The sequence below is a fragment of the Penicillium waksmanii genome (assembly GCF_028829765.1).
Source record: "Penicillium waksmanii strain IBT 27052 chromosome Unknown utg000008l:1.0-5622682.0:1.0-5626561.0, whole genome shotgun sequence".
Lineage (NCBI taxonomy): Eukaryota > Fungi > Ascomycota > Eurotiomycetes > Eurotiales > Aspergillaceae > Penicillium > Penicillium waksmanii.
This window is the reverse complement of record NW_026643254.1, coordinates 4,011,305-4,031,659: the sequence shown is the minus strand read 5'-3', so window position 1 is coordinate 4,031,659 and position 20,355 is coordinate 4,011,305. Positions and strand designations below refer to the sequence as shown.

Here is a 20,355-nt window from a genome sequence, read left to right as displayed (position 1 = left end):
ACCTTCACGTGCCGAACCGGATCATCCATATCAGCAACTTGAACACTCAATTGCAACTCTTACAACTCCTACTCTCGGAAGTTCAACGAACATCACATCCTAACATGGACAACCCAATAGCTGAAAATGTCCTAGGCACTCTCGGCGCAGTGTGCTGGTCCATCCAGGCAAGTCATTTCCAGCCAACTTTTGAATCGCAGCTAACACTGTCCAAGCTTCTACCCCAAATCGTCATAAATTACAAAAGACACAACACAGAAGGCCTGCAAGGCTCAATGATGCTACTATGGGCAGTAGCCGGTGTCCCCCTTGGCGTTTACAATATCGTGGAAGAGTTCAATGTGGCGCTCCGCATACAGCCGCAGATACTTACAACGCTGAGTTTACTGACTTGGGCTCAGTGTTTGTATTATGGAAAGGTAATCCTGAATCACCAATCACTACTCTTCTCACCTTGATTCAAGGATACTGATTATGTCTCAGGGGTTCTCAATCAAAAAATGCATTGCTGCGGTCGTCCCGCTTCTGCTTTTCTTAGGCGGTGTTGAAACAGGCCTGATCTTTGCATTGAGAGAGGCTAAATCTCGTGGTCTTGAATGGCCACTCATATTGATGGCTGTTTTGAGTGCATCTCTACTCGCGGCTGGTGTCCTACGACACTATTGGGACATTTATGTTCATCGGACCGTGCGAGGAATCAGTTTCTTCTTTGTTGGAATCGATGCTGCGGGTGATTTATTCTCTCTTGTTTCTGTCGGTAGGTTATTTCAAATCCGGGTCCACATTCATTCTTGTACTGGGAAGTAGCTAACAATTGGATGCAGTGTTTGGCCCGGCTCTAGATGCACTTGGTATGATTATCTACGGAACAGAGCTGGTCCTCTGGCTAGGGATTTTCGCTTGTGGCGGGGTTTTCAATTTTCTGCCTTGGCTTCGAGAGCACTCTAAGAAGACTGAGACTCCGTTGGAACCGGTGGAATTGCACCCTATGCCTTCATCTACTTCTGTATTTCGAACTGTATCTGGGGCTGTGGTGGAACGGAGGGGGCGACCACGGTCGACTGAAGCACTAAGTTAAGGGCCTACTAGTAGCCCTGGAGCAGAATATATACCTGACATGGCGATACTAGACATGCAAAATCCTTTTTCTACTCATTTGTGCCATTAGGCATTGACTGTTCTTATATCAACCTCGATTTTTGAGAGGATCTGCCTTATCTATCTATTCAATCCCAAAGCACACTCGGAGATCAGTCGAGTCCAAGACCTCGATCGATGTACAAAATGGCATGGAGCAGGCCAACAAACGATCCAAGAACGTAATCAGAAGCACGCATCGACGAGAAAAAACAAATCCGGTGCGTGCGGGGACAGAAGAAGAAAAAAAAGAAGAATGCAGAAATAATGCAGATCGCCCGGCCTTTCTTCTCTTGAGGTATCTCTTTGCTAACTCGTTATATCAATGCAGGGGGAAGCCGAGTGCGATTCACCAGTTCGGATGAGCCGGAATCATAACCAAGGATTGCCCCAAAATAAAGACAAATAGATCAACGGTGGTGAACATCCATGCCGCGCTGTAGCGAGGACTCCAGGTCATTCAATTGCCCGCCGCCAGCGGCCGCCTCCTGAGGCTTGGGCTCCTCGGTCTTCCAGCCACCTTGCTGGTTGTCGGGGATTGGGACATTGGTTTGCTGGGTCATCTGCTGTTGCTGGGCCGCATGAGCCTGGGAATGTTGACGGACCGTTGCACGGAAGCGGCTGACCTCCTCGAGGATCATGTTGCGCATCTCCGGGACGTCATCGACAACCTCGAAGTGGAAGTCAAAGGTGGACGGGCAGCTAGGCTCGTCCGAGGCATCGTGCCAGATGTGCAGGTAGGGGTGCTCGAGTGCCTCCTCAACAGAGATACGAGACGAGGGGTCAAAGGCCAGCATGCGGTCCAGCAGGTCCAGAGCATCGGGGTTGGCGTTGGGGAAAAGACGGTTGAAGGGGACCTTAGGCATGAAGGGAAGGTTGCGCACATATTCCTGGGCGCGAGGGGATCCAATGCGGGAGAGGGTTTCTTCGTTGGGGGTACCCAGATAGTGCAGGATCTGGTTCAGCTGGTCGACATAGTCACGACCCTTAAAGAAGGGACGGCTGCCCAGCAGCTCGGCCAAAATACAACCGACGGACCAAACGTCAACTGGATAGCGTTAGCCATTACGGGTCTGCTTTCTCCACTCATCACGCTAGGCATATACTTACTGGCCTTGGTATAGCTCTGGAAACTCAACATGATCTCCGGAGCACGGTACCATCTTGTCGCGACATACTCGGTCATATAACCGGCATTCTCCTCCGGGTCAATGGAAAAGCCACGGGCCAGGCCGAAGTCACAAATCTTGAGCTCGCAATCGGCGTTGACGAGCAAGTTTCCTGGCTTCAGATCACGGTGCAAAACGTTGGCGGAATGAATGTACTTGAGACCACAAAGGATTTGGTAGATGAAGGACTGGAAATGCGCATCGGTCAAAGGCTGTCCGGAGCGGATGATGGCAGCCAAGTCACATTCCATCAGTTCTGCAAGAATTGTCAAAGATTATTCGCCGCTTTCAAGCCATGTAGAATCGCATCTGGGACATACCCTCATAGAGATATGTTTCATTGAAGTTATCGGGTCGGGGAATGTCCATATCGTACAGGCATGTAATCTGAGGGTAGAGTCGTGGGTCAGCGGGGTGAACCAGGAGCGGTCGCGGGGAGTGGGAGAGGAAGTACATTGCGGTGGCCCCGGAAATGCTGGAGCAGCTTGATCTCTCTCAGGGCGCGCTTGGCGAGGATCTTCTTGCTGAAGACGTTGGTGACCTTCTTGATGGCGACGCCTTCGCCAGTCTGGGAGTTGGTTGCGGCGCTAAAGACAAACAGAGAGACAAAGGATTAGCCGTGGGCACTCGAGTAGGAGGGAGCGCAACGGGGGAGAGGCCTACCAGACGATGCCGTAGGCACCTTGGCCCAGCTCCTTGGTAACCGTGTAGTTTTCATTGACGATGAAGTCTTGGTTGAAGACCTTGAAGACCTTGCGACCTTGAAGCTCAGCCATGGCGGCGGGGGTCCACGAAGGAAGATGGAGGGGGGGAGGGGCGAGAGGCGGAAGTGAAAGAGTGGAAGAGGAAAGAAGGAGGGTCAACGAAGAAGAATTCTGACAGCAGTGGAGATGGCGTATAGAAGAAAAAGGGGAATGGGGAAATGTCGAGTCAAGGTGTGAAGTGTCAAGTGTGAAGTGTGATGAAGGGCTGAGAAGAAAGGGAAAGAGCCCCGCTGACCCCGCGGGTACCACGGCTGATCGCTGCCCTTCCCAAAGAGGCCACTCCCTCCACTACACTCCCTCGGATTCGCAGATTCGAGCCTTCTTGTTGACCACGAACTCTTCTATCTGGGTCTGTCTCTTTGTTCCACGTATTCGTATGGGCAACTTTCCTTGGGAAAGCACCCGCTCCGCCAAGGGCCTGCAAAGATCCACAAACACCCTCAATATCATTGATAATTGCTGGGCGTCAGCGAGTGCGTTGTGATTCTGTCCCACGAGGTCGTGCCCCTCGAAGGCTCGAACAATAGCGGGAACAAGATTTCCGGTAATGGTAGGTAATGGTGACCTGGAAAGTAGTACTGAAGTATAAAATGACGAGCACAGAACAGTATGGCGCCGGATTAATTCCAAATGATTCCAAAAATTGTACATGAGAATATTCAGTATCAAGAATGAGTCCAACGCAGTTCCTGGCAGATCTTGATGAACCCGAGGTCTTTTTCAGGGACGTAGAACTAAAGTACTTTATGGAAAATTTCCCGACATTTTTCAACCCCACTAGAGCTCCAGACGGCGCCTTGGGGATTTGGCGATTTCATAGAGCGAGGATATCTGTAAGTTACATGACTGTGTTTACAAAAGACTCTGTTTTTGTAACTTCTGGAAATTGTGGAATAAGCTGAACCTCAACATTTACTTCATTTTTGTAAATAGGCAACAAATACATCCCCCTACAGAGTGCTTACGAGACGACGCTCCTTGCGGAGCACCCGAAGCTTCTCCCTCATCTCATCGATGCCGACCATAACACCCTTGGCGTGGCTGGAGGGATCATCCCTAGCCCGACAATTGACCGTTCTGCTTTCCATCTCCTTTTTAAAGTTGTCAGTGATTAGTTCTTTTAAGCTACGCTTCTTGCGGTAGGTTCCATAGCGGAGGAGCTTACCTGTTGACCCACGACGAAGATGAAGTTGGCATGAGAGAGGGTCGCAGTGCGAATCTTCTTTTGGAGGGTGTTTCCACTGGTGTCAACTTCCACGTAAAGTTTATCGGCGGCGAAAATCGATTTGACCTCCTCGGCGTACTCGTTCAGTTGGGGCATAACCGGAACGATTATGATTTGTCGGGGAGAGATCCAGAAGGGGAACTTCCCTGCGAAATGTTCGATTAGGATACCCAAGAACCGTTCGAATGAACCGATAATTGCGCGGTGCAGAACTACTGGACGCCCGCGGTTCGGAGGAAGCCAGTCTTTGTCCTTGGCCTCATCATCCTTTACGGCCTCATCGATGTTCTTATTCTGGCTTTCGTTGGTTTGATCTGTTGTAAGAAGGGTCAGAAAGCCGCATATGTGCTGCTAGTGGTTGGTATATGTGGCAAAGACACTCACAAGACAATTTGAAGTTATGGCTAGCCTGATAATCAAGTTGGATAGTCTATTTTCAATTGTTAGCCAGCTGGCACATTCCGCAGGAAATTTTGACACGTACCGCGCACTGATGGCTTCTCTGAAGACTATCACTTAAAGATATGTCGATCTTCGGCCCATAGACTGGTTATAAATTGTGAGCTGGCGAATTCTTGGTGAGGTAGTTTAGAGGGATGTGTTACTCACACGCGCCATCGCCCTCGTCAATAGTCCAGTCTTTACCACAGAAGTCGGTCAACGCCTTTTTGAGCTGATCCTCGGCATTATCCCACTCAGCGATTTCTCCCATGTACTTCTCTGGCCGAGTCGACAACTTCAATTGGAAAGAGAATCCGAACAGCCCGTAGACACTTCTCAGGAAATCGAAGAGATCCTCGATTTCGGCACGCTTCGTATGTTTGTCAGCTTATTCGATATATAGATTCAGAAAGGGGGATTATCATAACTTACAATTTGATCCTGGGTGCAGAAGATGTGGGTATCGTCCTGTTGGAACTTCCGCACTCGGGTTAGCCCACTAAGCGCTCCAGAGGCTTCATTGCGGTGAAGAACTCCGAAATCCGCAATCCTGGATTATAGTTAATACTTGGTCGATATCCTGGTGTTTGCTGCAGAAATAACATACCTGAGGGGCAACTCCCGGTAACTTCGTTCACGATGACCGAACAAAATAAAGTGGGCTGGGCAGTTCATAGGCTTAAGAGCCCAGTTCTTCTTCTCAACGTTAAGCTGAAACATGTCATCGGCGTAGTGCTGGAAATGACCGGATGTCTAACTTCTGAGTCAATGTCTGTGTTGAATGGGAAAAGTAAAATGTGATTATACAGACCTTCCACAGGCTGACATCGAACATGTTCGGAGTCTGGACCTCCTGGTAGTTGCGCTTGCGGTACTCCGACCGAAGCAGCTTTTGGAGGGCATTGAAGATCTTGGATAGTTAGTATAGATAGGTATATTGACGGGGTATGCCACGAGTGACTTACCCTTGTACCAGCGGGAAGCAAGAAAGGGGATCCGGGAGAGGTCTCGTCAAAGAAGAAGAGCTCCTGCTCCTTGCCCAGTCTTATGTGATTGCGCTTCTCTGCCTCCTCGAGGAACCTATAGAACGGTCAGTATCACTACTTTGAAATTGTGGTCCAATAGTAACAAACTTCAAGTGATCTGCCATTCGCTTCTTGTCTGGGAAAGCAACACCTCGAATTCTCTGCAGACTGTCTTGCGACTGGTCGCCGAGGAAGTAAGCGGAGGAGTTTTGCATGATTTTGAATGTCTTGATTTTGCCTATGGAAGGGTTAGGTTAGAGTTTTCTTATTAGGTAGGGAGTCAAGAGCAGATGAAGGGTTTACCTGTGTTTTGGATATGAGGGCCACGGCAAAGATCAACCAGATCACCGTTACGGTAGACGGTGCTATACTCGCCCACCACCAATTTTTCGATATAGTGCAGCTTGACACCAAGTTAGCTCAACCCACCGCAATCACCCCAGCCCCATAGGCTGCATGGGCAGTTGACGGCAAACGTTACTTACCTTGTAGGGAGAATAGCTGAACATGCGACGCAAATCTTCCTTAGATACCTCCAGGCGGTCGAAACTCTCCTTTTGCTTGAAAATCTTGGCAGCCTTCTGTTCAAGGGGCTTCCAATCACTTTCAATGACAGCACGTCTGCTCAGATAAGGAATATTAGCATAGTGATACCGTAATAACTAACGTATTCACATACCCTCCAGGCATAGCCATATCGTAGACTAAGATAATGTTAGCACCGTCCTCTGATCCTTTCAAGTTGGAGAGCTTAACATACAGAAACCCTGGGGTGTAGGAGGACCGTGGCTCAGGAGGCAGCCGAACTGAGCTTCGCAAGACTCTCCAAGACAGTGAGCCGAAGAGTGCCAGACTATATGTTATTAGACTTGAGCTTGGAAGAAGTAGCAGAGCTCAACATACAAACATTCCGAGCCTCGGGGTCGGAAAATGGGACCAGGATAACGGCAGAATCGGCCTCGAGTGGACGGTTCAGATCCCATAGTTCTCCATTGACCTTCGCGATAACAACCTCGGCAGCCACGTCCTTTGGCACATCGCGCAAGAATGAGCCCGGTGTAGTTTCGAAGGCCTTTGCGGGGACCGACTTAGGGCTACCGTCGCCAATATCGAGAGAAACTTCGATCGAAGGGTGATCCTTGGCCGCGAGGTCCTTGAGGTGCTTTTGCCACAATTCTTCGAACAGATTGTTGCGCTCGATCGCCCAGTCGGGGAGGGGCTCGCTAGGAGGGGCTTGTTTTTTGGCGTCTTGAGGCGGGGCAGCAGCAGCAGGATTTCCTTGAGCTTCGGCGGCAGGGCGCACGGGGAGTTCCTTTGGGGCTTCGGAAGCCATAGTGCAGACCTCTGGAAACAGTGACAGAAAAATTGACTGTGAGGAAAGGATGGGGATCCAAGTCTGACTCGTTTTGACTCACTTGCTCGAGAAATAATAATATGACTCTACCGTAGAAACGGGCGGGCGGTGAGTCATGTGACTGTAAACTGCCCTTACAAGCGATGTACCCGGAACGCCGTATGCATACGAAGTTTCCACCACCCGAAAACTTCTTCGTCCAACCCCCAATCCCGCAACAACTCAACATGTCTTTCCGTGGGCGTGGTACCGGTGCTAACCGTGGTGGCTTTGGAAGCCGAGGTGGTGGTGAGCAATTCTTCCTTGTCGCATGCGAAATAGTCGGACGGAGCAGCTAATGAAATTTTTTTCCGTCCAGGTCGCGGAGGCTTCCAGCAGTCGTTCGGTCCCCCAGCTCAAGTCTTCGGTACTTATAACCCCGTCTATGCGAATTCTACGGCCGCGATACTGATTTTTTTTGTTAGAGATGGGAACTGTCATGCACTCCTGTGAGGGTGAGATGGTCTGCGAGTCGATCAACCCCAAAATCCCGTATTTCAACGCCCCGATCTACCTCGAGAACAAGGTACGCCAACACCCCGGATATTACGACCCTCAATGGTTGTCGCAATGAACTAGAGCTAACAAGTTCTTGTAATAGACCCAAATCGGCAAAGTTGACGAGGTCCTCGGACCTATCAACCAGGTCTACTTCACCATCAAGACCTCCGAGGGTATTCAAAGCGAATCCTTCAAGACTGGCGACAAGGTCTTCATTGGCGGTGACAAGCTCCTCCCTCTGGAGAAGTACGTCTCCCCTTCCCTTACCCCCCCCCCTTGGGCCGTTGCGAGAAGGAAGAAAACTGACCATTCATACTAGGTTCCTCCCTAAGCCCAAGCCTCCCCCCCGGAGCTGCTAAGCCCAAGCGTGCCGGCGGTGCTGGTCGCGGCGGCGCCCCACGTGGTCGTGGAGGCTTCGGTGGCCGTGGAGGTGCTCCCCGTGGCCGTGGAGGCTTCGGTGGTGGCCGTGGTGGTGGTTTCTCCCGTGGAGGTGGTGGTGGTTTCGGTGGTCGCGGCGGCGGTGGCCGTGGTGGCGGTTTCTCTCGCGGCGGCGGTGGTGGCCGTGGTGGTGGCCGTGGCCGTGGTTGGTGAAGATACTACTCACCGATTGTATTGTCTTCTTTCGGCGTTTGGGGGATCTGGGAGCTTTTGCAGGAACATTTCCTTTACTTCTTGTGCATCCTGACACAACTGCTTGTTTCCGTGACTGCAGGGACTGTAGAATATATCCAGTCACAAAAAGACGATCTGATTGCTCTTGTTTCGAATGTTCAATGGATGCTTTAGAGTATACACTTACTGGTTTTCAAATTGTAGCGACATAATAATTTGACTCTACCTAAGGGAAACGCCAAGCCACATGTGGTTGGTGTGGCTAATGTGGCTAGTGTATTGTGTGCACAGCCTCGTGTGGCACACCGCCAGCCCCGGCTATCGCACATCGGGAATGACGTTGACCGCTCTGCGGAACTGCGTGCCCGTCAACACTTTCAAGCAGGATTAATTGCCCATTCCTCCTCCCGCAGTCCCCTCTCTAGCCCCCTTTCGATCCGACAGCACTTCCAATCTTTTTCCCTGAGCATGTCTCGCAGAACCTCGACCATGGCGTCGAATAGTTCCAAGGTCCCGTCCTCCGGCGACGGAGGTCAGTTTACGATCATCTTTCAACCCCACAGAGACATGTGAAACTCACACCGCGCAGGCCAAGAAAAGCAGAAAATGCTTCTTTCTTCAGACCATGGACATTTCAGCTTGGTCAAGTCAGTTCCCGGGGATTTTCCCCGCCGTCAAGTCCTGCCAGGCTCCCGCTAACCTTGCACAGGGCTCTCCATCTTGCTGATTTGGTGACTGAGCTCAATGGTATGCTTTGCCTCTAGCTGTATACAATACTTTAAAGCTTCTAGATACTGATATTGTACTCTTCACAGGATTCTGCGGAGGCAAGTCCGGTTTTTCTACCAACTCAACAATCCTCGGCTAACCGTTGGGAACAGTTATGTCCGTTTTCTCTTCCATGCGCTACTGTCTCGGTGATGCCTCAGACTACGGTGCGCTGTGGGCTGCTCTGGCATTCATGCCATTCGGTCTATTCTTTGACTTCATGGACGGAAAGATTGCCCGGTGGCGCAAGAAGTCCTCGCTGATGGGACAGGAACTCGACTCGCTCGCGGATCTGGTAGGTTAAACTTTTACCCTTCCCCTGACGCTATTAACCGGCCGCTAACCATAACTCGTATCTGGTCAGGTTTCCTTCGGCCTCGCCCCCGCTGCTGCTGCCTTCGCGCTCGGTATCCGCACCTCTGTCGATCACGTTCTCCTCACTTTCTTCGTTCTCTGCGGTCTCACCCGCCTGGCTCGGTTCAACGTCACGGTCGCTGTTCTCCCGAAGGATAAGAGCGGAAAGTCCAAATACTTCGAGGGCACCCCTATCCCGACTACTCTGGGTATTGTCGGTCTTATGGCTTACTGGGTCTCCGAAAGCTGGACCCACGAGAACATTCCGCTCGGTCTGGTTGCCGAGGGCACAATCTTTGAGTTCCACCCGGTCGCTCTGATGTTTGTCTTGCACGGCTGCATGATGGTCAGCAAGACGATACACATTCCTAAGCCTTAAGCTTGAGGTGACAAAACAAGATCTGGTCAGGTAATCCATTTGGGAGTAATTGCCTGAAGATTGTCCCTTTTTTTGGACAAAGGGGCATGAAAATAAACGAGAGAAACTCTACTGTTTATAAGCAAGCCTGGACACGATCTCAATATACTTAATTGTGGATGATCTTGGGTCTAGTTGAATAGATGATAGCAGCCCTGTGCAGGATCGTCAAAATTCTCTACTCAACATAGAGTAAATGTCTTCATTTTCAACGATGTGAAAAAGCCGCTCTTGAATAGAGCATAAATAGAACGAATATGAATGTCTTCGATTGCAATGAATTGGTTTTTTGTCGACCCATGGTCATAGGATCCGGTCCCAGCCGAAATGGAATCAACACTCAACATGGCCAAGGGTACCATAGAGAGCCATATGCGCACGCAATGTTGACGAAGCGTCAAGATTTGTCGCATACTCCTTCTTGCAGGACTACTCATGTCCCCAAAGCGTGCTTCATGACTTTCAATTCGTTAAAGCTGATATATTGACAAGCCTTGCAACTCCTCTCTCCTTCGTTCACGGTATAGACACCTCAAACCCGAGTCAATCACAAGACAATAAACAGCTAAAGATATTGGTAGGTTCCAAAAATATCACTTTTGCTGTTAGCTGTCGAATTTGCGGCCACGATGGCATATACAAACGAGTCCACGACGACAATCCCAACGGAAACGCAGGAAGACCATATTACCAATGCGGGAGGTGCTACACGTTCTTGAAACTATACGTTCTTGAAATTCTGGGACGATCGAGGAATAAACCTGAGCAACCCATTCTGTGAGTGTGGAGAGCCAAGTAGACGTCAAATAAACGGCTATGATCATCATGTACCTCGTGGCATACATTATGTTTGCAACGAGGGAATCTTTTTTTTTCTATATGGAAAAGCGAAATTCGTACGGAGAGCAGATCCAAGTTCCGAAGGACTCTGTTGGGGAAATTCGCTCGCAACTCTTATATTTGATAATGCTACTAGTACTCAGGTGTGTTGTTGCTTGAAAGGGTTCGATCTTGCTTCGATTTATATTTCGGCCTTGATGGTTTGTCAAACGGGAGTGTGCCCCGGTGCGCGAGAAGTAACGCTGGATGAGGCTCCGAGTCTTTTCATGTTCAGTACTGAGTATCGGTATATAGGATACGAGGCGTCATTTGAATCGCCAAAGCCTCGTTATAGTTTTTAATTGAGAAAAGCGAATAAAAAGTTGAGTTTGTTGGCCCGAATCTCAACAAACTTACTTTAGTGACACTTTCGCAGTCGAAGACGCAATGTCCTCAGTTTTGCATGCTTCCTTTATTTCATTGAAGCCAGTTTCCAAGTAAAACTACACCGAAAACCACCTGTCCCGGTTGCCCAGCCAAATGCACAAGCCAAAAGCCGACGTTGCATTCTCAGGGGCGAATTGAGATGAAACACTCTACTCCGTAGGCAACCATTGATTTGAGTATACTCCGTACAACCAATTTTATTGAGTGGGTCGGTTCGAGCTGTCACTTCTTAGCTGCAGAGCACCATGGGGAGGTCTCTTCAGGGTCTTCACCAATACACATTTGGTGCCTCAGGATTCTCCGTATGTACAGGACTCCAGATGTTGCCTACACGACACAATCAGGTACATAACCCGTCGTAGCTGGCTGATTAATGGCCGTTCATGCACGCGAGGCCACCGGCAAGTTCTAGACCACCGATCCCTACCAAGCAAAGTTGAGAGTCCACACCCCCCCAATCCACAGACCGAGTCGAGGACCAACAGCAGAGAAAACATACGCTATTACGGAGTACATACACAGAACGAGTTGAAATTTTACTCTTCTGCGTTGTTCAATTTTGATCCTGGCGGCGCAAGGGGCTAGATGCACCCAAGATTTCCTTCCGGCAGGAAGTGGGGGGTTCCGACCGCTCTAGCAGACGCCACGACTCCATAAATAACAGGTGGTGAGTCAATTTGCCGGATTAGACAGGTCTGGACAGGGTCTCACGCAACTTTGCTTTTCATTTGAGATGAACTGTTTGTCTATGCGGCGGGGTGGTTCATCCAGTGGGGTGGATTGGTTATTTACCTTACGGTATGCTTGAGATCCTTGCCTGGTTGGAAAGGGAACATGTACTCCGTACGAGTATGAAAGATCTCATTTTGTATAGATTTCTGAGATGGCTTGTACACTTAATGTGAAAACATCTTTAACTGAAAAAGATACGTGATCGTAAGTACTGGAGGCTGAAGTTAGGAGATCTTCCGTAGCCGATCCCGGGGTCACTCCGGGTCCTCGCTAGCAATCCTTGGGCTCACCATTTTTGGGTACATTGGCGATTCATGACTAGATAACTTTTGTCTCCCAAATTATGGGGATGTTCTTTCGGGGATAAAGTCATGGATGGTGGTAGTAGGATTCAGGCTTGTTGCCCATGTGCTACAGTACTAATTACTACGAGGTACTAAATAATATATATATCAACCACTTCCAAGGTTGAAAGAGTACTAGCAACAACTGCCCAGGTGCGACACTGCACAAGCAGTGTTCACCTCCAAACTCGGGTATCTTATTTCTATATCACTCAATAATCATCAGCTAGAAATAACCGTTCTTTGAGCCCATCTTTGTGCTAAGTTTGACGATGACGCAGGCTGCAAAAGTGGACTTGAAAGACAGCTCATCGCTCTGAGAGGAATGTGGTTGGGCAAGCAGGTGTGGGCTGAGCACCCACTATGATGATCAGGCACTCAAAGACCTCTTTCTACTCTGTCCGTCGTGGTCGTCTTTGATTCTAACATTTGGGAATTTCTAGTCCTAAATCCGTACAACCACATGTCTAGCGACAAGCACGCGATGTGCGGGTAAACCGGATGATTGGAGTGCATTTGATGGATGTAATATACATACGGTACGGTTACGGCAAAGGAAGCGAATCCTTGGGTGTCTGGTCCACCGCCGGGAGTGTCCGTTGGGAATCCGTGGTAATGCCCATGCAAAAAAAAGGGGTTGCACACAGTCGAAATTCGAATGCACTCGGAGTGGTGGGTATTTCCAAGGGTTTGAAGATAATATCATCCATCTTCAACAAAGTAGTTTGGAGGTGTATATACTCTGGCTGTCCCCGAGGCAAGACTAGACGAGGGCTACTGTAGGCTTAATCCCTAGCGCTGGCGACATCAGTCGGGAAAATGGGCTCCATGCGCTAACGGGTTTCATTTCCCTCACAAGCATACGGAGTCAGTAACCGTTCGTATTTGTCTAGGAGGGGGAGGATACCCCGTACATGCCAAGGGTCAGGTTAATTAGGAAGCCGCTTGACCACTGTTGTATCGAGTTGAGATGCCCTAGTTAATCCGAATTCGCGTCGGTTAGGGCATCACCGGCTTCGGAGGGGTTTCATGTTCATGTGGCAAGTGATGATCGCATGAAGATAATAATCAGAAAGGGCCCCGGGGGCGCCACAGTCACACCCACCCGGCCTCTCAAGGGCCACAGGGGGAAAGGCAGGGCCCCCAGAGTGGCACCAGTCAGGCCGTGTCTGGTCGAAAGGGAAAACGATCGCTGCGGGCCCAGGGTCGTACCTGATGAGGTCAGCGTAAACAAGAGGTTTGATTGGAGTGGATGGAGTAGATGTGGAGTGGTTTGATTACCGCCAGGAACACAGCACACACAAACAACGGGAGGAAGAGGAAGGAAGAAGGAACTGCAGGGGAAGGTCTGTATGAGTATTGATACAGAAAATAGTTAGGAGTGCTGTAGTACAGCCAATGCCAAGTATGTACTGGTACCTTCACTAGATGGTAAATTAGTATGGGCCAAGAAGTACCCTAACCTCTCCGGTGCTCTGGCTCTGGGGAACGGACCCCTATTACATATGTGTACCTAGTGTACCTAGTAAACATAGTATATACATAGTGTATGAGTATTACCGAGTGTCAACGGATGAACGCGAGAGTCGAGCGGAGGTGCCCCATCAGACTACTCCCCCTTTCGTTCTGAAGACTCTCCCTCCTTCCCTTCGACATTATCCCACATCACTCCCCCCCATCAACAACACCCTCACGCTCTTTACTTCGAGGGACCCTGCTTTCACACCCACTTCCAAACTCGACCGCTTGCTTTCGCCCACTCGCCAATCCTATTCCGCCTTTGACGCTTCTCACAAAGCCGATTAGGGGGCAAGCGCTGTGAAACCGGTCCCTCGTCCACTTGAATCGTTTCACCTGGGGATCGTCTAAACCCCCATTTCTCTCGCTGTTTCTCCCAATTTCGCTCCTTCATATCGATCGATCTATTGTCCCTTCGCTCGTCTTCCGCGACTGCGATATCCCAGGAGCCGAGCTTCTCCTTCCACAAGGCCCTGGTTGATTCCACCACGACTCTGCTCGAGCTCTCTGCGCCGACTCGAGTGCCGGAGATTCTCAAGTGACGACCTGTATTACTTTTAGTCGTCCTTTTTTTTCCCCCCATCGAGAAGTTCCCAAGGGTTACGCAGGTCGTTCCTGGTTCTTCATTCCATCCGCTCCGACTGTGTCTGACGCGGTACTACCTTTCCACCTTTCTTTCTTTCGTGATCTAGATCTCTCCTCCCTCTCGTCGTCATCATGCGCTTCACCACGAAATCCGTCCTGAGCCTCCTGTTGGTGGTCGGCTCCGCCTCGGCCAAGTCTTTCCATCATATGGCCATTCACAAACGGTCTGGTAGCAGCTTTGTCGGTTGCTTTAGCAGCGCGGGGAGTCTCGGCGGTTCGACAAAATTCACGTACCAAAGTACTGGATGGTGCTCGGATCACTGCACTAGCAAGAGCGCCTCATATTTTGGCACGACTAATGGAAATGAATGCTTGTGTGGTAGCTCCGCGCCTGACTCTTCAGACAAAGTCGACACCAGCAAGTGCGATACCCAGTGTGCAGGTTACCCGCAGAACAAGTGTATGTTGTTGGTGTTGATGCTGGAACCCCCCATGATGATTCGATTTGCCTTACTGATCCAATAATTACAACTCTTAGGCGGCGGTGACGGCTTTTATTCCGTATACAGCTTTGATAACGGCGATGATGATAGCTCATCAACTTCGGCCACCACTACTACTGGCGACTCTTCCCCAACTAGGACTGATGCCGCAATGGAGTCAGTCTCGACGAACGCTGGAGGCCATACCGTTATTATAACTACAACCCCCACAAGCGCCGGAACGAGCGATGACAGTGGCTCCAAGGGTGGTGGCACAAACACGGCTGCGATCGCTGCTGGTGTAGTCGTTGGTGTAGTCGGTGTCGCAGCTCTGGCTGGTGGTGGATTTTTCTTCTACCGCTCTCGCAAGCAAAAGGCTGAGGGTGCTGGTGCCGGCTTCTCCGGTAATACTCACCAGCAGATGTCGGACTCGCGATTCGACGGATCTTATATGGCCGAGCGCCGCCAAAGCAATGGCAGCATCGACGACGACCATGATTTCTCGCGCCGGATTTTGCAGGTCACCAACCCTGATCATCGCTAAGGCATACGACGACCACCATCAATCCTCTCCACTTCATTCCGCCCACTGCATCGTGCGTTGTCGACGCCCTTTCCCTCTCATCCGATATCCCACCCCATGAGAGATCTGTTTTTATTCTTTTTCTTCTCTTGTCATATTTTCCTCGGGTTATTTTTAGCGGAGTTATGATATCCGAAAGGCATACGGCTCGACCCGATTCGGTGTCCATACTTGGTGAATTTAGTTTGAATCTGTTTCTACTCTGACCGTGCCTTCGCGGATGACGTGCATTTACATGAAGCCCCGCGTGAAGTCTACGCCAGCCTGCGAGTACGACTTGATAAAAGGGACAGTACCCACCCCAAGCAACCCAATCCAGTCGATCGCATCGAAAGGCCATCCATCCCACGTGCCGAGCTGTGGCATACCGTCTTTATGGACTTTGAGGATTAGGCGGTATTCTAGTATTCGAAAAGGCGTTTCTTTCTATTTTCTTTCTCGGCTCTATCGATGCTCGCTAGAGCAGACTTGTCTCATTCCCACGATTTCCTTTTTTCACCCTCAATTCTTTTTCTTCAGCCTTCCATTCGACCGGTCTGAACAGCATGTTCAAGTGTATTCCCGAGTTGCCTTCTTTTTTTCCCCCAAGTGCCGTGGAATGGCGCTGTAAGTAGGAAATATGAGTTAGCCTGTATTTAATGCGAGAATGGATATGCACACCAACACACGTCACATTGTAGTAGGCCAGCTCAGGCTCAAGGTAGAGTGTATACTTACCAGGAGAATGATTTTGGATCGTTCGAGGTAGAGACTCTACCTACGGTACCCCTGCCCAAAACTTCAGGTCGAACGATCCCTGCGCTTTCAATGAGCGTTCGGTGTCTGATTGCTGGTTGGTGAGTGCGATTTTTCTTTTCTTAAAGATCGCTAGATCTGGTGTATTAAGATCTGCCTGTGATACCCAGGAACACCCAGGAGCTAGTCTACGAGGCCATGAAACAAGCGGTTAAGGGTACTTGTAAGATCAATAACGCAGGGAGTTCTCTACATGAAGGTGGAAGGTGGGAGCCTCCAGATAGTTAGAAAAGCAGTGTCATACTACTTTTAGTGTCTCTAGATATTATTAGAAACAATCTTTAGTCTAGAGGGATTGATTTGGCACTGGTCATGGGGTTCTTTGAAGGTGATGACATTTGAATCCATCCTATCTCGCCAAGCTTGAAGTTTCAACTCTCAGTTGGACAAAGTATTATTCCAAATACTCCTAACTAGAACACCATCCGCCCATTCTCCGTTTGTCCAGTCCTTCTTGACTGTAAATTGGACATTTTTGCTTTCCCCCAGGGCCAGCCAGAATCCATTGTCCGAGAAATAGCCCTGCACTCCGAGTGGATGATCTAACCACACCCACGCCGCCACTCCGCCGTTCGCTTCAACACGGAAGTTATGGCCCCCGGCAGAACGAGAGATTCGAAGTCCCGGATCTTGAATCTTCGCCTTTCCCAGGGACTCTGGATGGAAGAAAGATGTATGCGCATATGTCATCTTTTGGGACTCATTGGGTGCGACACTATCACCGGAGATATCCACGCGAAGGAGGGAATTTGACAAGTCAAGATCAATGTAGTCATTCAGAAGATTTGTCTTGAATATAAGAGTCGAGTTGATGGCTCCAACCGTGAACGGAATCGTCTTGGAGATAGGCTTGTTCGGCCCAGAGAGTGGATTCCCCCTCCAATCCATCCAGCTCAGTTTCGCCGTCCCACTAACTGGAGACCAAAGATCAGACATGACCCAGGCTTCCAAATCACCCGTGATATAGTTATAGAAAGAATGCCCGATAACGGGCTGGAAGATGTCTTTTGCGCGATAAAAGAGAACCTTCCAGCGACCGTCAGGTTCGATGCTGGACCATGTAGGTGCAGCCCTGAATACGTAAGACATTAGTGACCCATCGCCATCCGCGGGCTTGGAAAGAGGAGCGTCTATTACCAAAGATCTTCTAATTGCCAATACAGCGACCCGAGATTTCGCTGTGGCATACCGGAACCACGTCTGTAGAAGGCTAATTCGGAGGTGTAAAAGTCGGCCTGGAAGACCTGAGTTGTCCAGCACCACGCACTATGAAATTATTAAGAAAGGGCGCTCTATATTAATGGCCATAAACTAACCTGAAGTTCGCTATACTGTTCTGTATATCTGGGACTGGATACCAATCTTGTACTGCAGCAGTCATCTCTTCGAGCCCTAGAACCGAAAGTTCTCGATCAGTAGCATTGGCAGGTCCTCCAAAAGGGTAATGGCGATTGTGATGAATCACCATGTCCGAGGACATAAAGAGCTGGTCATCCGGTATGACTTGCTTCCAGGAATAAACCGAGGGCATGGAGATGAATCCGAATTCAGTAGCAAATCGACCAACTGGATAGGAGCTAAGATTGAAGGCTTGGCTCGCATCATAGTTATATGTGTCTATGTGTTATTGGTAAATACAAGCAAGAAGTCTAGCGTTAGATTGAAAGAAGGCCCTACCTGTATTTGCGTAGATATAACCTGGTCCAGATGTATTGTGATACCGTGGAAGCTGGGGCATCGTGGAGCTAAAGTTCAAACTCAAGAATCCGTTGTATGTGCTTTTGCCTCATTCTGTTAAAAGGGAAAGGAAAAAGCAACAATAAGTAGTAGATACTCACGATGATGGAATGTAGCTGATTGATTTTGTATTTGAGTAAACAGCCCCAATCAGCAATTCTAGAAAGATATGCTCGTATTCGCGGAGAAGGGTCCCGGGATTATCAGGATCAAAGAAATAGCTCAGCATGATCTGCTCTAGCTCGTTGCCGCCGGCCCAGAGGGCAAGACTGGGATGGTGGTTGACGCGACGCTGTTTCATTCTCAGTTACCGAACAATTGGAATAAATGGAAATGACTTCATACAACTTGATAAGTGGCCTCTGCTTCATACTGAGCCAGGTAGCTGGAATTGGCAGGGTATTCGGCATCGGAGAATTCTTGAGCGTATTAATGATTGAATTGGGTGCCCTGCCTAGGTTTCTTACCAAACTCAGACCACAAGAGAATGCCCATTTCATCTGCAATGTCATAGATCCAGCTAGGAAGATAGGCGCCAGATGACCATACTCGGAGCATATTTTGATTCTTTTATCTGGGTTAGCTTATTTTAATCAGATAATCAATCAGAGTTGGATTCTTACTCCGACAACAACGGTCTCAAATAGACTAAAGGAGATTATAAGCACAATTATCGTCTAGTGGAGGTGATCTGTCATACTTTCGTATCTTTGTTTCGTTCACTCTTGGCCAGAAGACATCAGGCGGAACGAGATTTGAGCCCTTGGCATAAAATTCATGGCCATTAACCTCGAAGTGAAAGTTCGAGCCAGGCGCAATACCCTCAGCCTGTTTTTCTTTTGTCACTGGTAGCAGATTTAGTACGACAGTCCGAAATCCAACTCTGCGAGAAATTTCTGAAATGGTTTTCTCGCCATGAAGAATTTCGATAGTGGCATTGTAGAGCGGTTGTGACCCCAGTCCTGTCGGCCACCAAAGGTCAACCAACTTGGGGTCAATAGTGATACTCCCCTCTATCGTGTTCGTGGATTGGTAGGTATCATCCAAAGTCCGATTCAATATCAACTTTCCGCTAGCATCATTCAAGAAGACACGCAGTGAAGAGTCTCGAGGCAAGGTGCCTAGATAATCAAGGCTCACATTGAATATCCATGGCTGGGACTGATCTGGCGGGATATTATTCATCTGACCTTTTCGAAATATATCTATCAAGGCGTTTCGAACGTATATAGGTGAAGCGGAATCTAGCTGTACGACCCGTGCCGGCTGCCAGATCCCAGCGGGTGCTATCTTTGGAGCCCAATCCCAGCCAAAGTCAGACTGCTCCTTACGCATGTATTCTTTGCAGCAGAATTCTTCGGTTGGGCCACCGTCTGCGCTATTCAAGAGAGCTGTTCCTTTCTTTCAGAAATTTAGAAATGTATAAGGAAGGTCGGGACGTACGGTCGCCATTTTCTGCTATCTCTTTTACTATCTTGGAGGCGGACCCGAAGTTGAGACTCAACTTGGGCTCATCCTTGCATGAGCGAACTATATCGGTCACATCGAAGTACCATTGGCGGAACTGGTTGTCCGTATTTCCAACAAATTGATTACAAAATTCGATAGAGGCAAAGGTGTCAAGGCCATCGAAAATAAGCCACGTTGAAAAATCCTCGGTTTGACTCCTAGTTAAGATGAATGAGAAATGAACATCGTTCATCAAAAAATGGTGGTAACAAACAGGTCGGAGATCACGGTTGAGTAAGTCCAGTTAGATCTCTGGACCCAGAGCAGCTCGGTATCATTTTCTCCATATAGTGGATCCCCAATCACGCCAGCTGCAAAGAGATCCAGGTGTGCCTGGGATGGTGCAGAACCAGGGACTGTGATGTTTGGGCCTGTCAAGGTCCAATTTTCGTTACCAAGATCGATTATATCCTGGGAAACGGCAAATTTTGCCAACGGTAAGATATAAGATAATGTCTTCATGCTGACTTGAACTCGAAGATTGAAGGTTTCCAAGTGCCAGCGCCCATTTTTGCGTGTCGAGTATTTTTATTTCCAAGTTTTTTGGTTCATTGAGGGGTTGGAATCGCATTGACTTTGGGGTAGTATCCCATCGGACATTTAAAGGCGATATTGAAACTAGCTAAACCTCTCTGAGCTCGGGTCAGGCTGCTGAAGATGATCATTTCCTAAAAAAAGGCTCGGGAATCGCACATGGAGGTCTCCATACCGACTGTTCATTGCACCTACTACGTATTAGGGCCAAGCATTTCTGCTGTAACCGGAGCTCCATTTGAAGATACTGTGGATGTAGACTCTCCTATTTTTCTTGGGAATTTTAAGCACATTCGTTGTCAAAACAGACCCAGGACGCTCGTGGTTGATATATATATATATTTTGGAAATTTGTACAGGATATTCGATATCTCGTTAAGCTGCTCGACTCGAATACTATGCCCCATGTAAAACAAAAGCAAGCTCCTCCATATCTTGAAGCAAACAAAGCGAGCAAATGTTG

The 20,355-nt window shown here is 49.0% G+C and overlaps 7 protein-coding genes across 7 annotated transcripts; 4 read left to right on the top strand and 3 right to left on the bottom strand.

Annotated features, from left to right (window-relative positions):
* Positions 1–83: 83 nt before the first annotated feature.
* On the top strand, positions 84–1,078 carry N7481_009852 (PQ-loop repeat-containing protein; the record flags this gene model as incomplete). The annotated part of the gene is made up of 3 exons (XM_057269071.1): positions 84–419; positions 484–757; positions 825–1,078. Coding segments are annotated over 3 exons (864 nt in total), but the record flags the coding sequence as incomplete, so codon positions are not given.
* A 469-nt stretch (positions 1,079–1,547) lies between these two features.
* Positions 1,548–3,082, bottom strand: mpkA (mitogen-activated serine/threonine-protein kinase SLT2; the record flags this gene model as incomplete). The annotated part of the gene is made up of 5 exons (XM_057269070.1): positions 1,548–2,185; positions 2,248–2,562; positions 2,627–2,693; positions 2,761–2,893; positions 2,970–3,082. The coding sequence occupies 5 exons, from the start codon at positions 3,080–3,082 to the stop codon at positions 1,548–1,550; spliced, it is 1,266 nt and encodes a 421-aa protein (XP_057119747.1).
* A 765-nt stretch (positions 3,083–3,847) lies between these two features.
* On the bottom strand, positions 3,848–7,094 carry N7481_009850 (threonine--tRNA ligase THS1; the record flags this gene model as incomplete). The annotated part of the gene is made up of 16 exons (XM_057269069.1): positions 3,848–3,901; positions 4,036–4,161; positions 4,236–4,609; positions 4,680–4,725; positions 4,780–4,841; positions 4,905–5,106; positions 5,169–5,286; positions 5,344–5,489; positions 5,548–5,646; positions 5,702–5,816; positions 5,870–5,999; positions 6,065–6,164; positions 6,247–6,382; positions 6,441–6,465; positions 6,522–6,614; positions 6,665–7,094. The coding sequence occupies 16 exons, from the start codon at positions 7,092–7,094 to the stop codon at positions 3,848–3,850; spliced, it is 2,256 nt and encodes a 751-aa protein (XP_057119746.1).
* A 487-nt stretch (positions 7,095–7,581) lies between these two features.
* On the top strand, positions 7,582–8,246 carry N7481_009849 (H/ACA ribonucleoprotein complex subunit GAR1/NAF1; the record flags this gene model as incomplete). The annotated part of the gene is made up of 3 exons (XM_057269068.1): positions 7,582–7,680; positions 7,756–7,901; positions 7,988–8,246. The coding sequence occupies 3 exons, from the start codon at positions 7,582–7,584 to the stop codon at positions 8,244–8,246; spliced, it is 504 nt and encodes a 167-aa protein (XP_057119745.1).
* Positions 8,247–9,168: 922 nt separating this feature from the next.
* On the top strand, positions 9,169–9,768 carry N7481_009848 (CDP-diacylglycerol-serine O-phosphatidyltransferase; the record flags this gene model as incomplete). Its single annotated transcript, XM_057269067.1, has 2 exons — positions 9,169–9,330; positions 9,400–9,768. The coding sequence occupies 2 exons, from the start codon at positions 9,169–9,171 to the stop codon at positions 9,766–9,768; spliced, it is 531 nt and encodes a 176-aa protein (XP_057119744.1).
* Positions 9,769–14,384: 4,616 nt separating this feature from the next.
* N7481_009847 (WSC domain-containing protein) lies at positions 14,385–15,278 on the top strand (the record flags this gene model as incomplete). The annotated part of the gene is made up of 2 exons (XM_057269066.1): positions 14,385–14,712; positions 14,791–15,278. The coding sequence occupies 2 exons, from the start codon at positions 14,385–14,387 to the stop codon at positions 15,276–15,278; spliced, it is 816 nt and encodes a 271-aa protein (XP_057119743.1).
* Positions 15,279–16,490: 1,212 nt separating this feature from the next.
* N7481_009846 (beta-mannosidase) lies at positions 16,491–19,820 on the bottom strand (the record flags this gene model as incomplete). The annotated part of the gene is made up of 11 exons (XM_057269065.1): positions 16,491–17,184; positions 17,250–17,378; positions 17,429–17,729; positions 17,790–17,890; positions 17,951–18,141; positions 18,195–18,268; positions 18,317–18,416; positions 18,473–18,497; positions 18,550–19,240; positions 19,293–19,516; positions 19,573–19,820. 11 exons carry the CDS (start codon positions 19,818–19,820, stop codon positions 16,491–16,493), a joined length of 2,778 nt encoding a protein of 925 aa, XP_057119742.1.
* Positions 19,821–20,355: the final 535 nt, after the last annotated feature.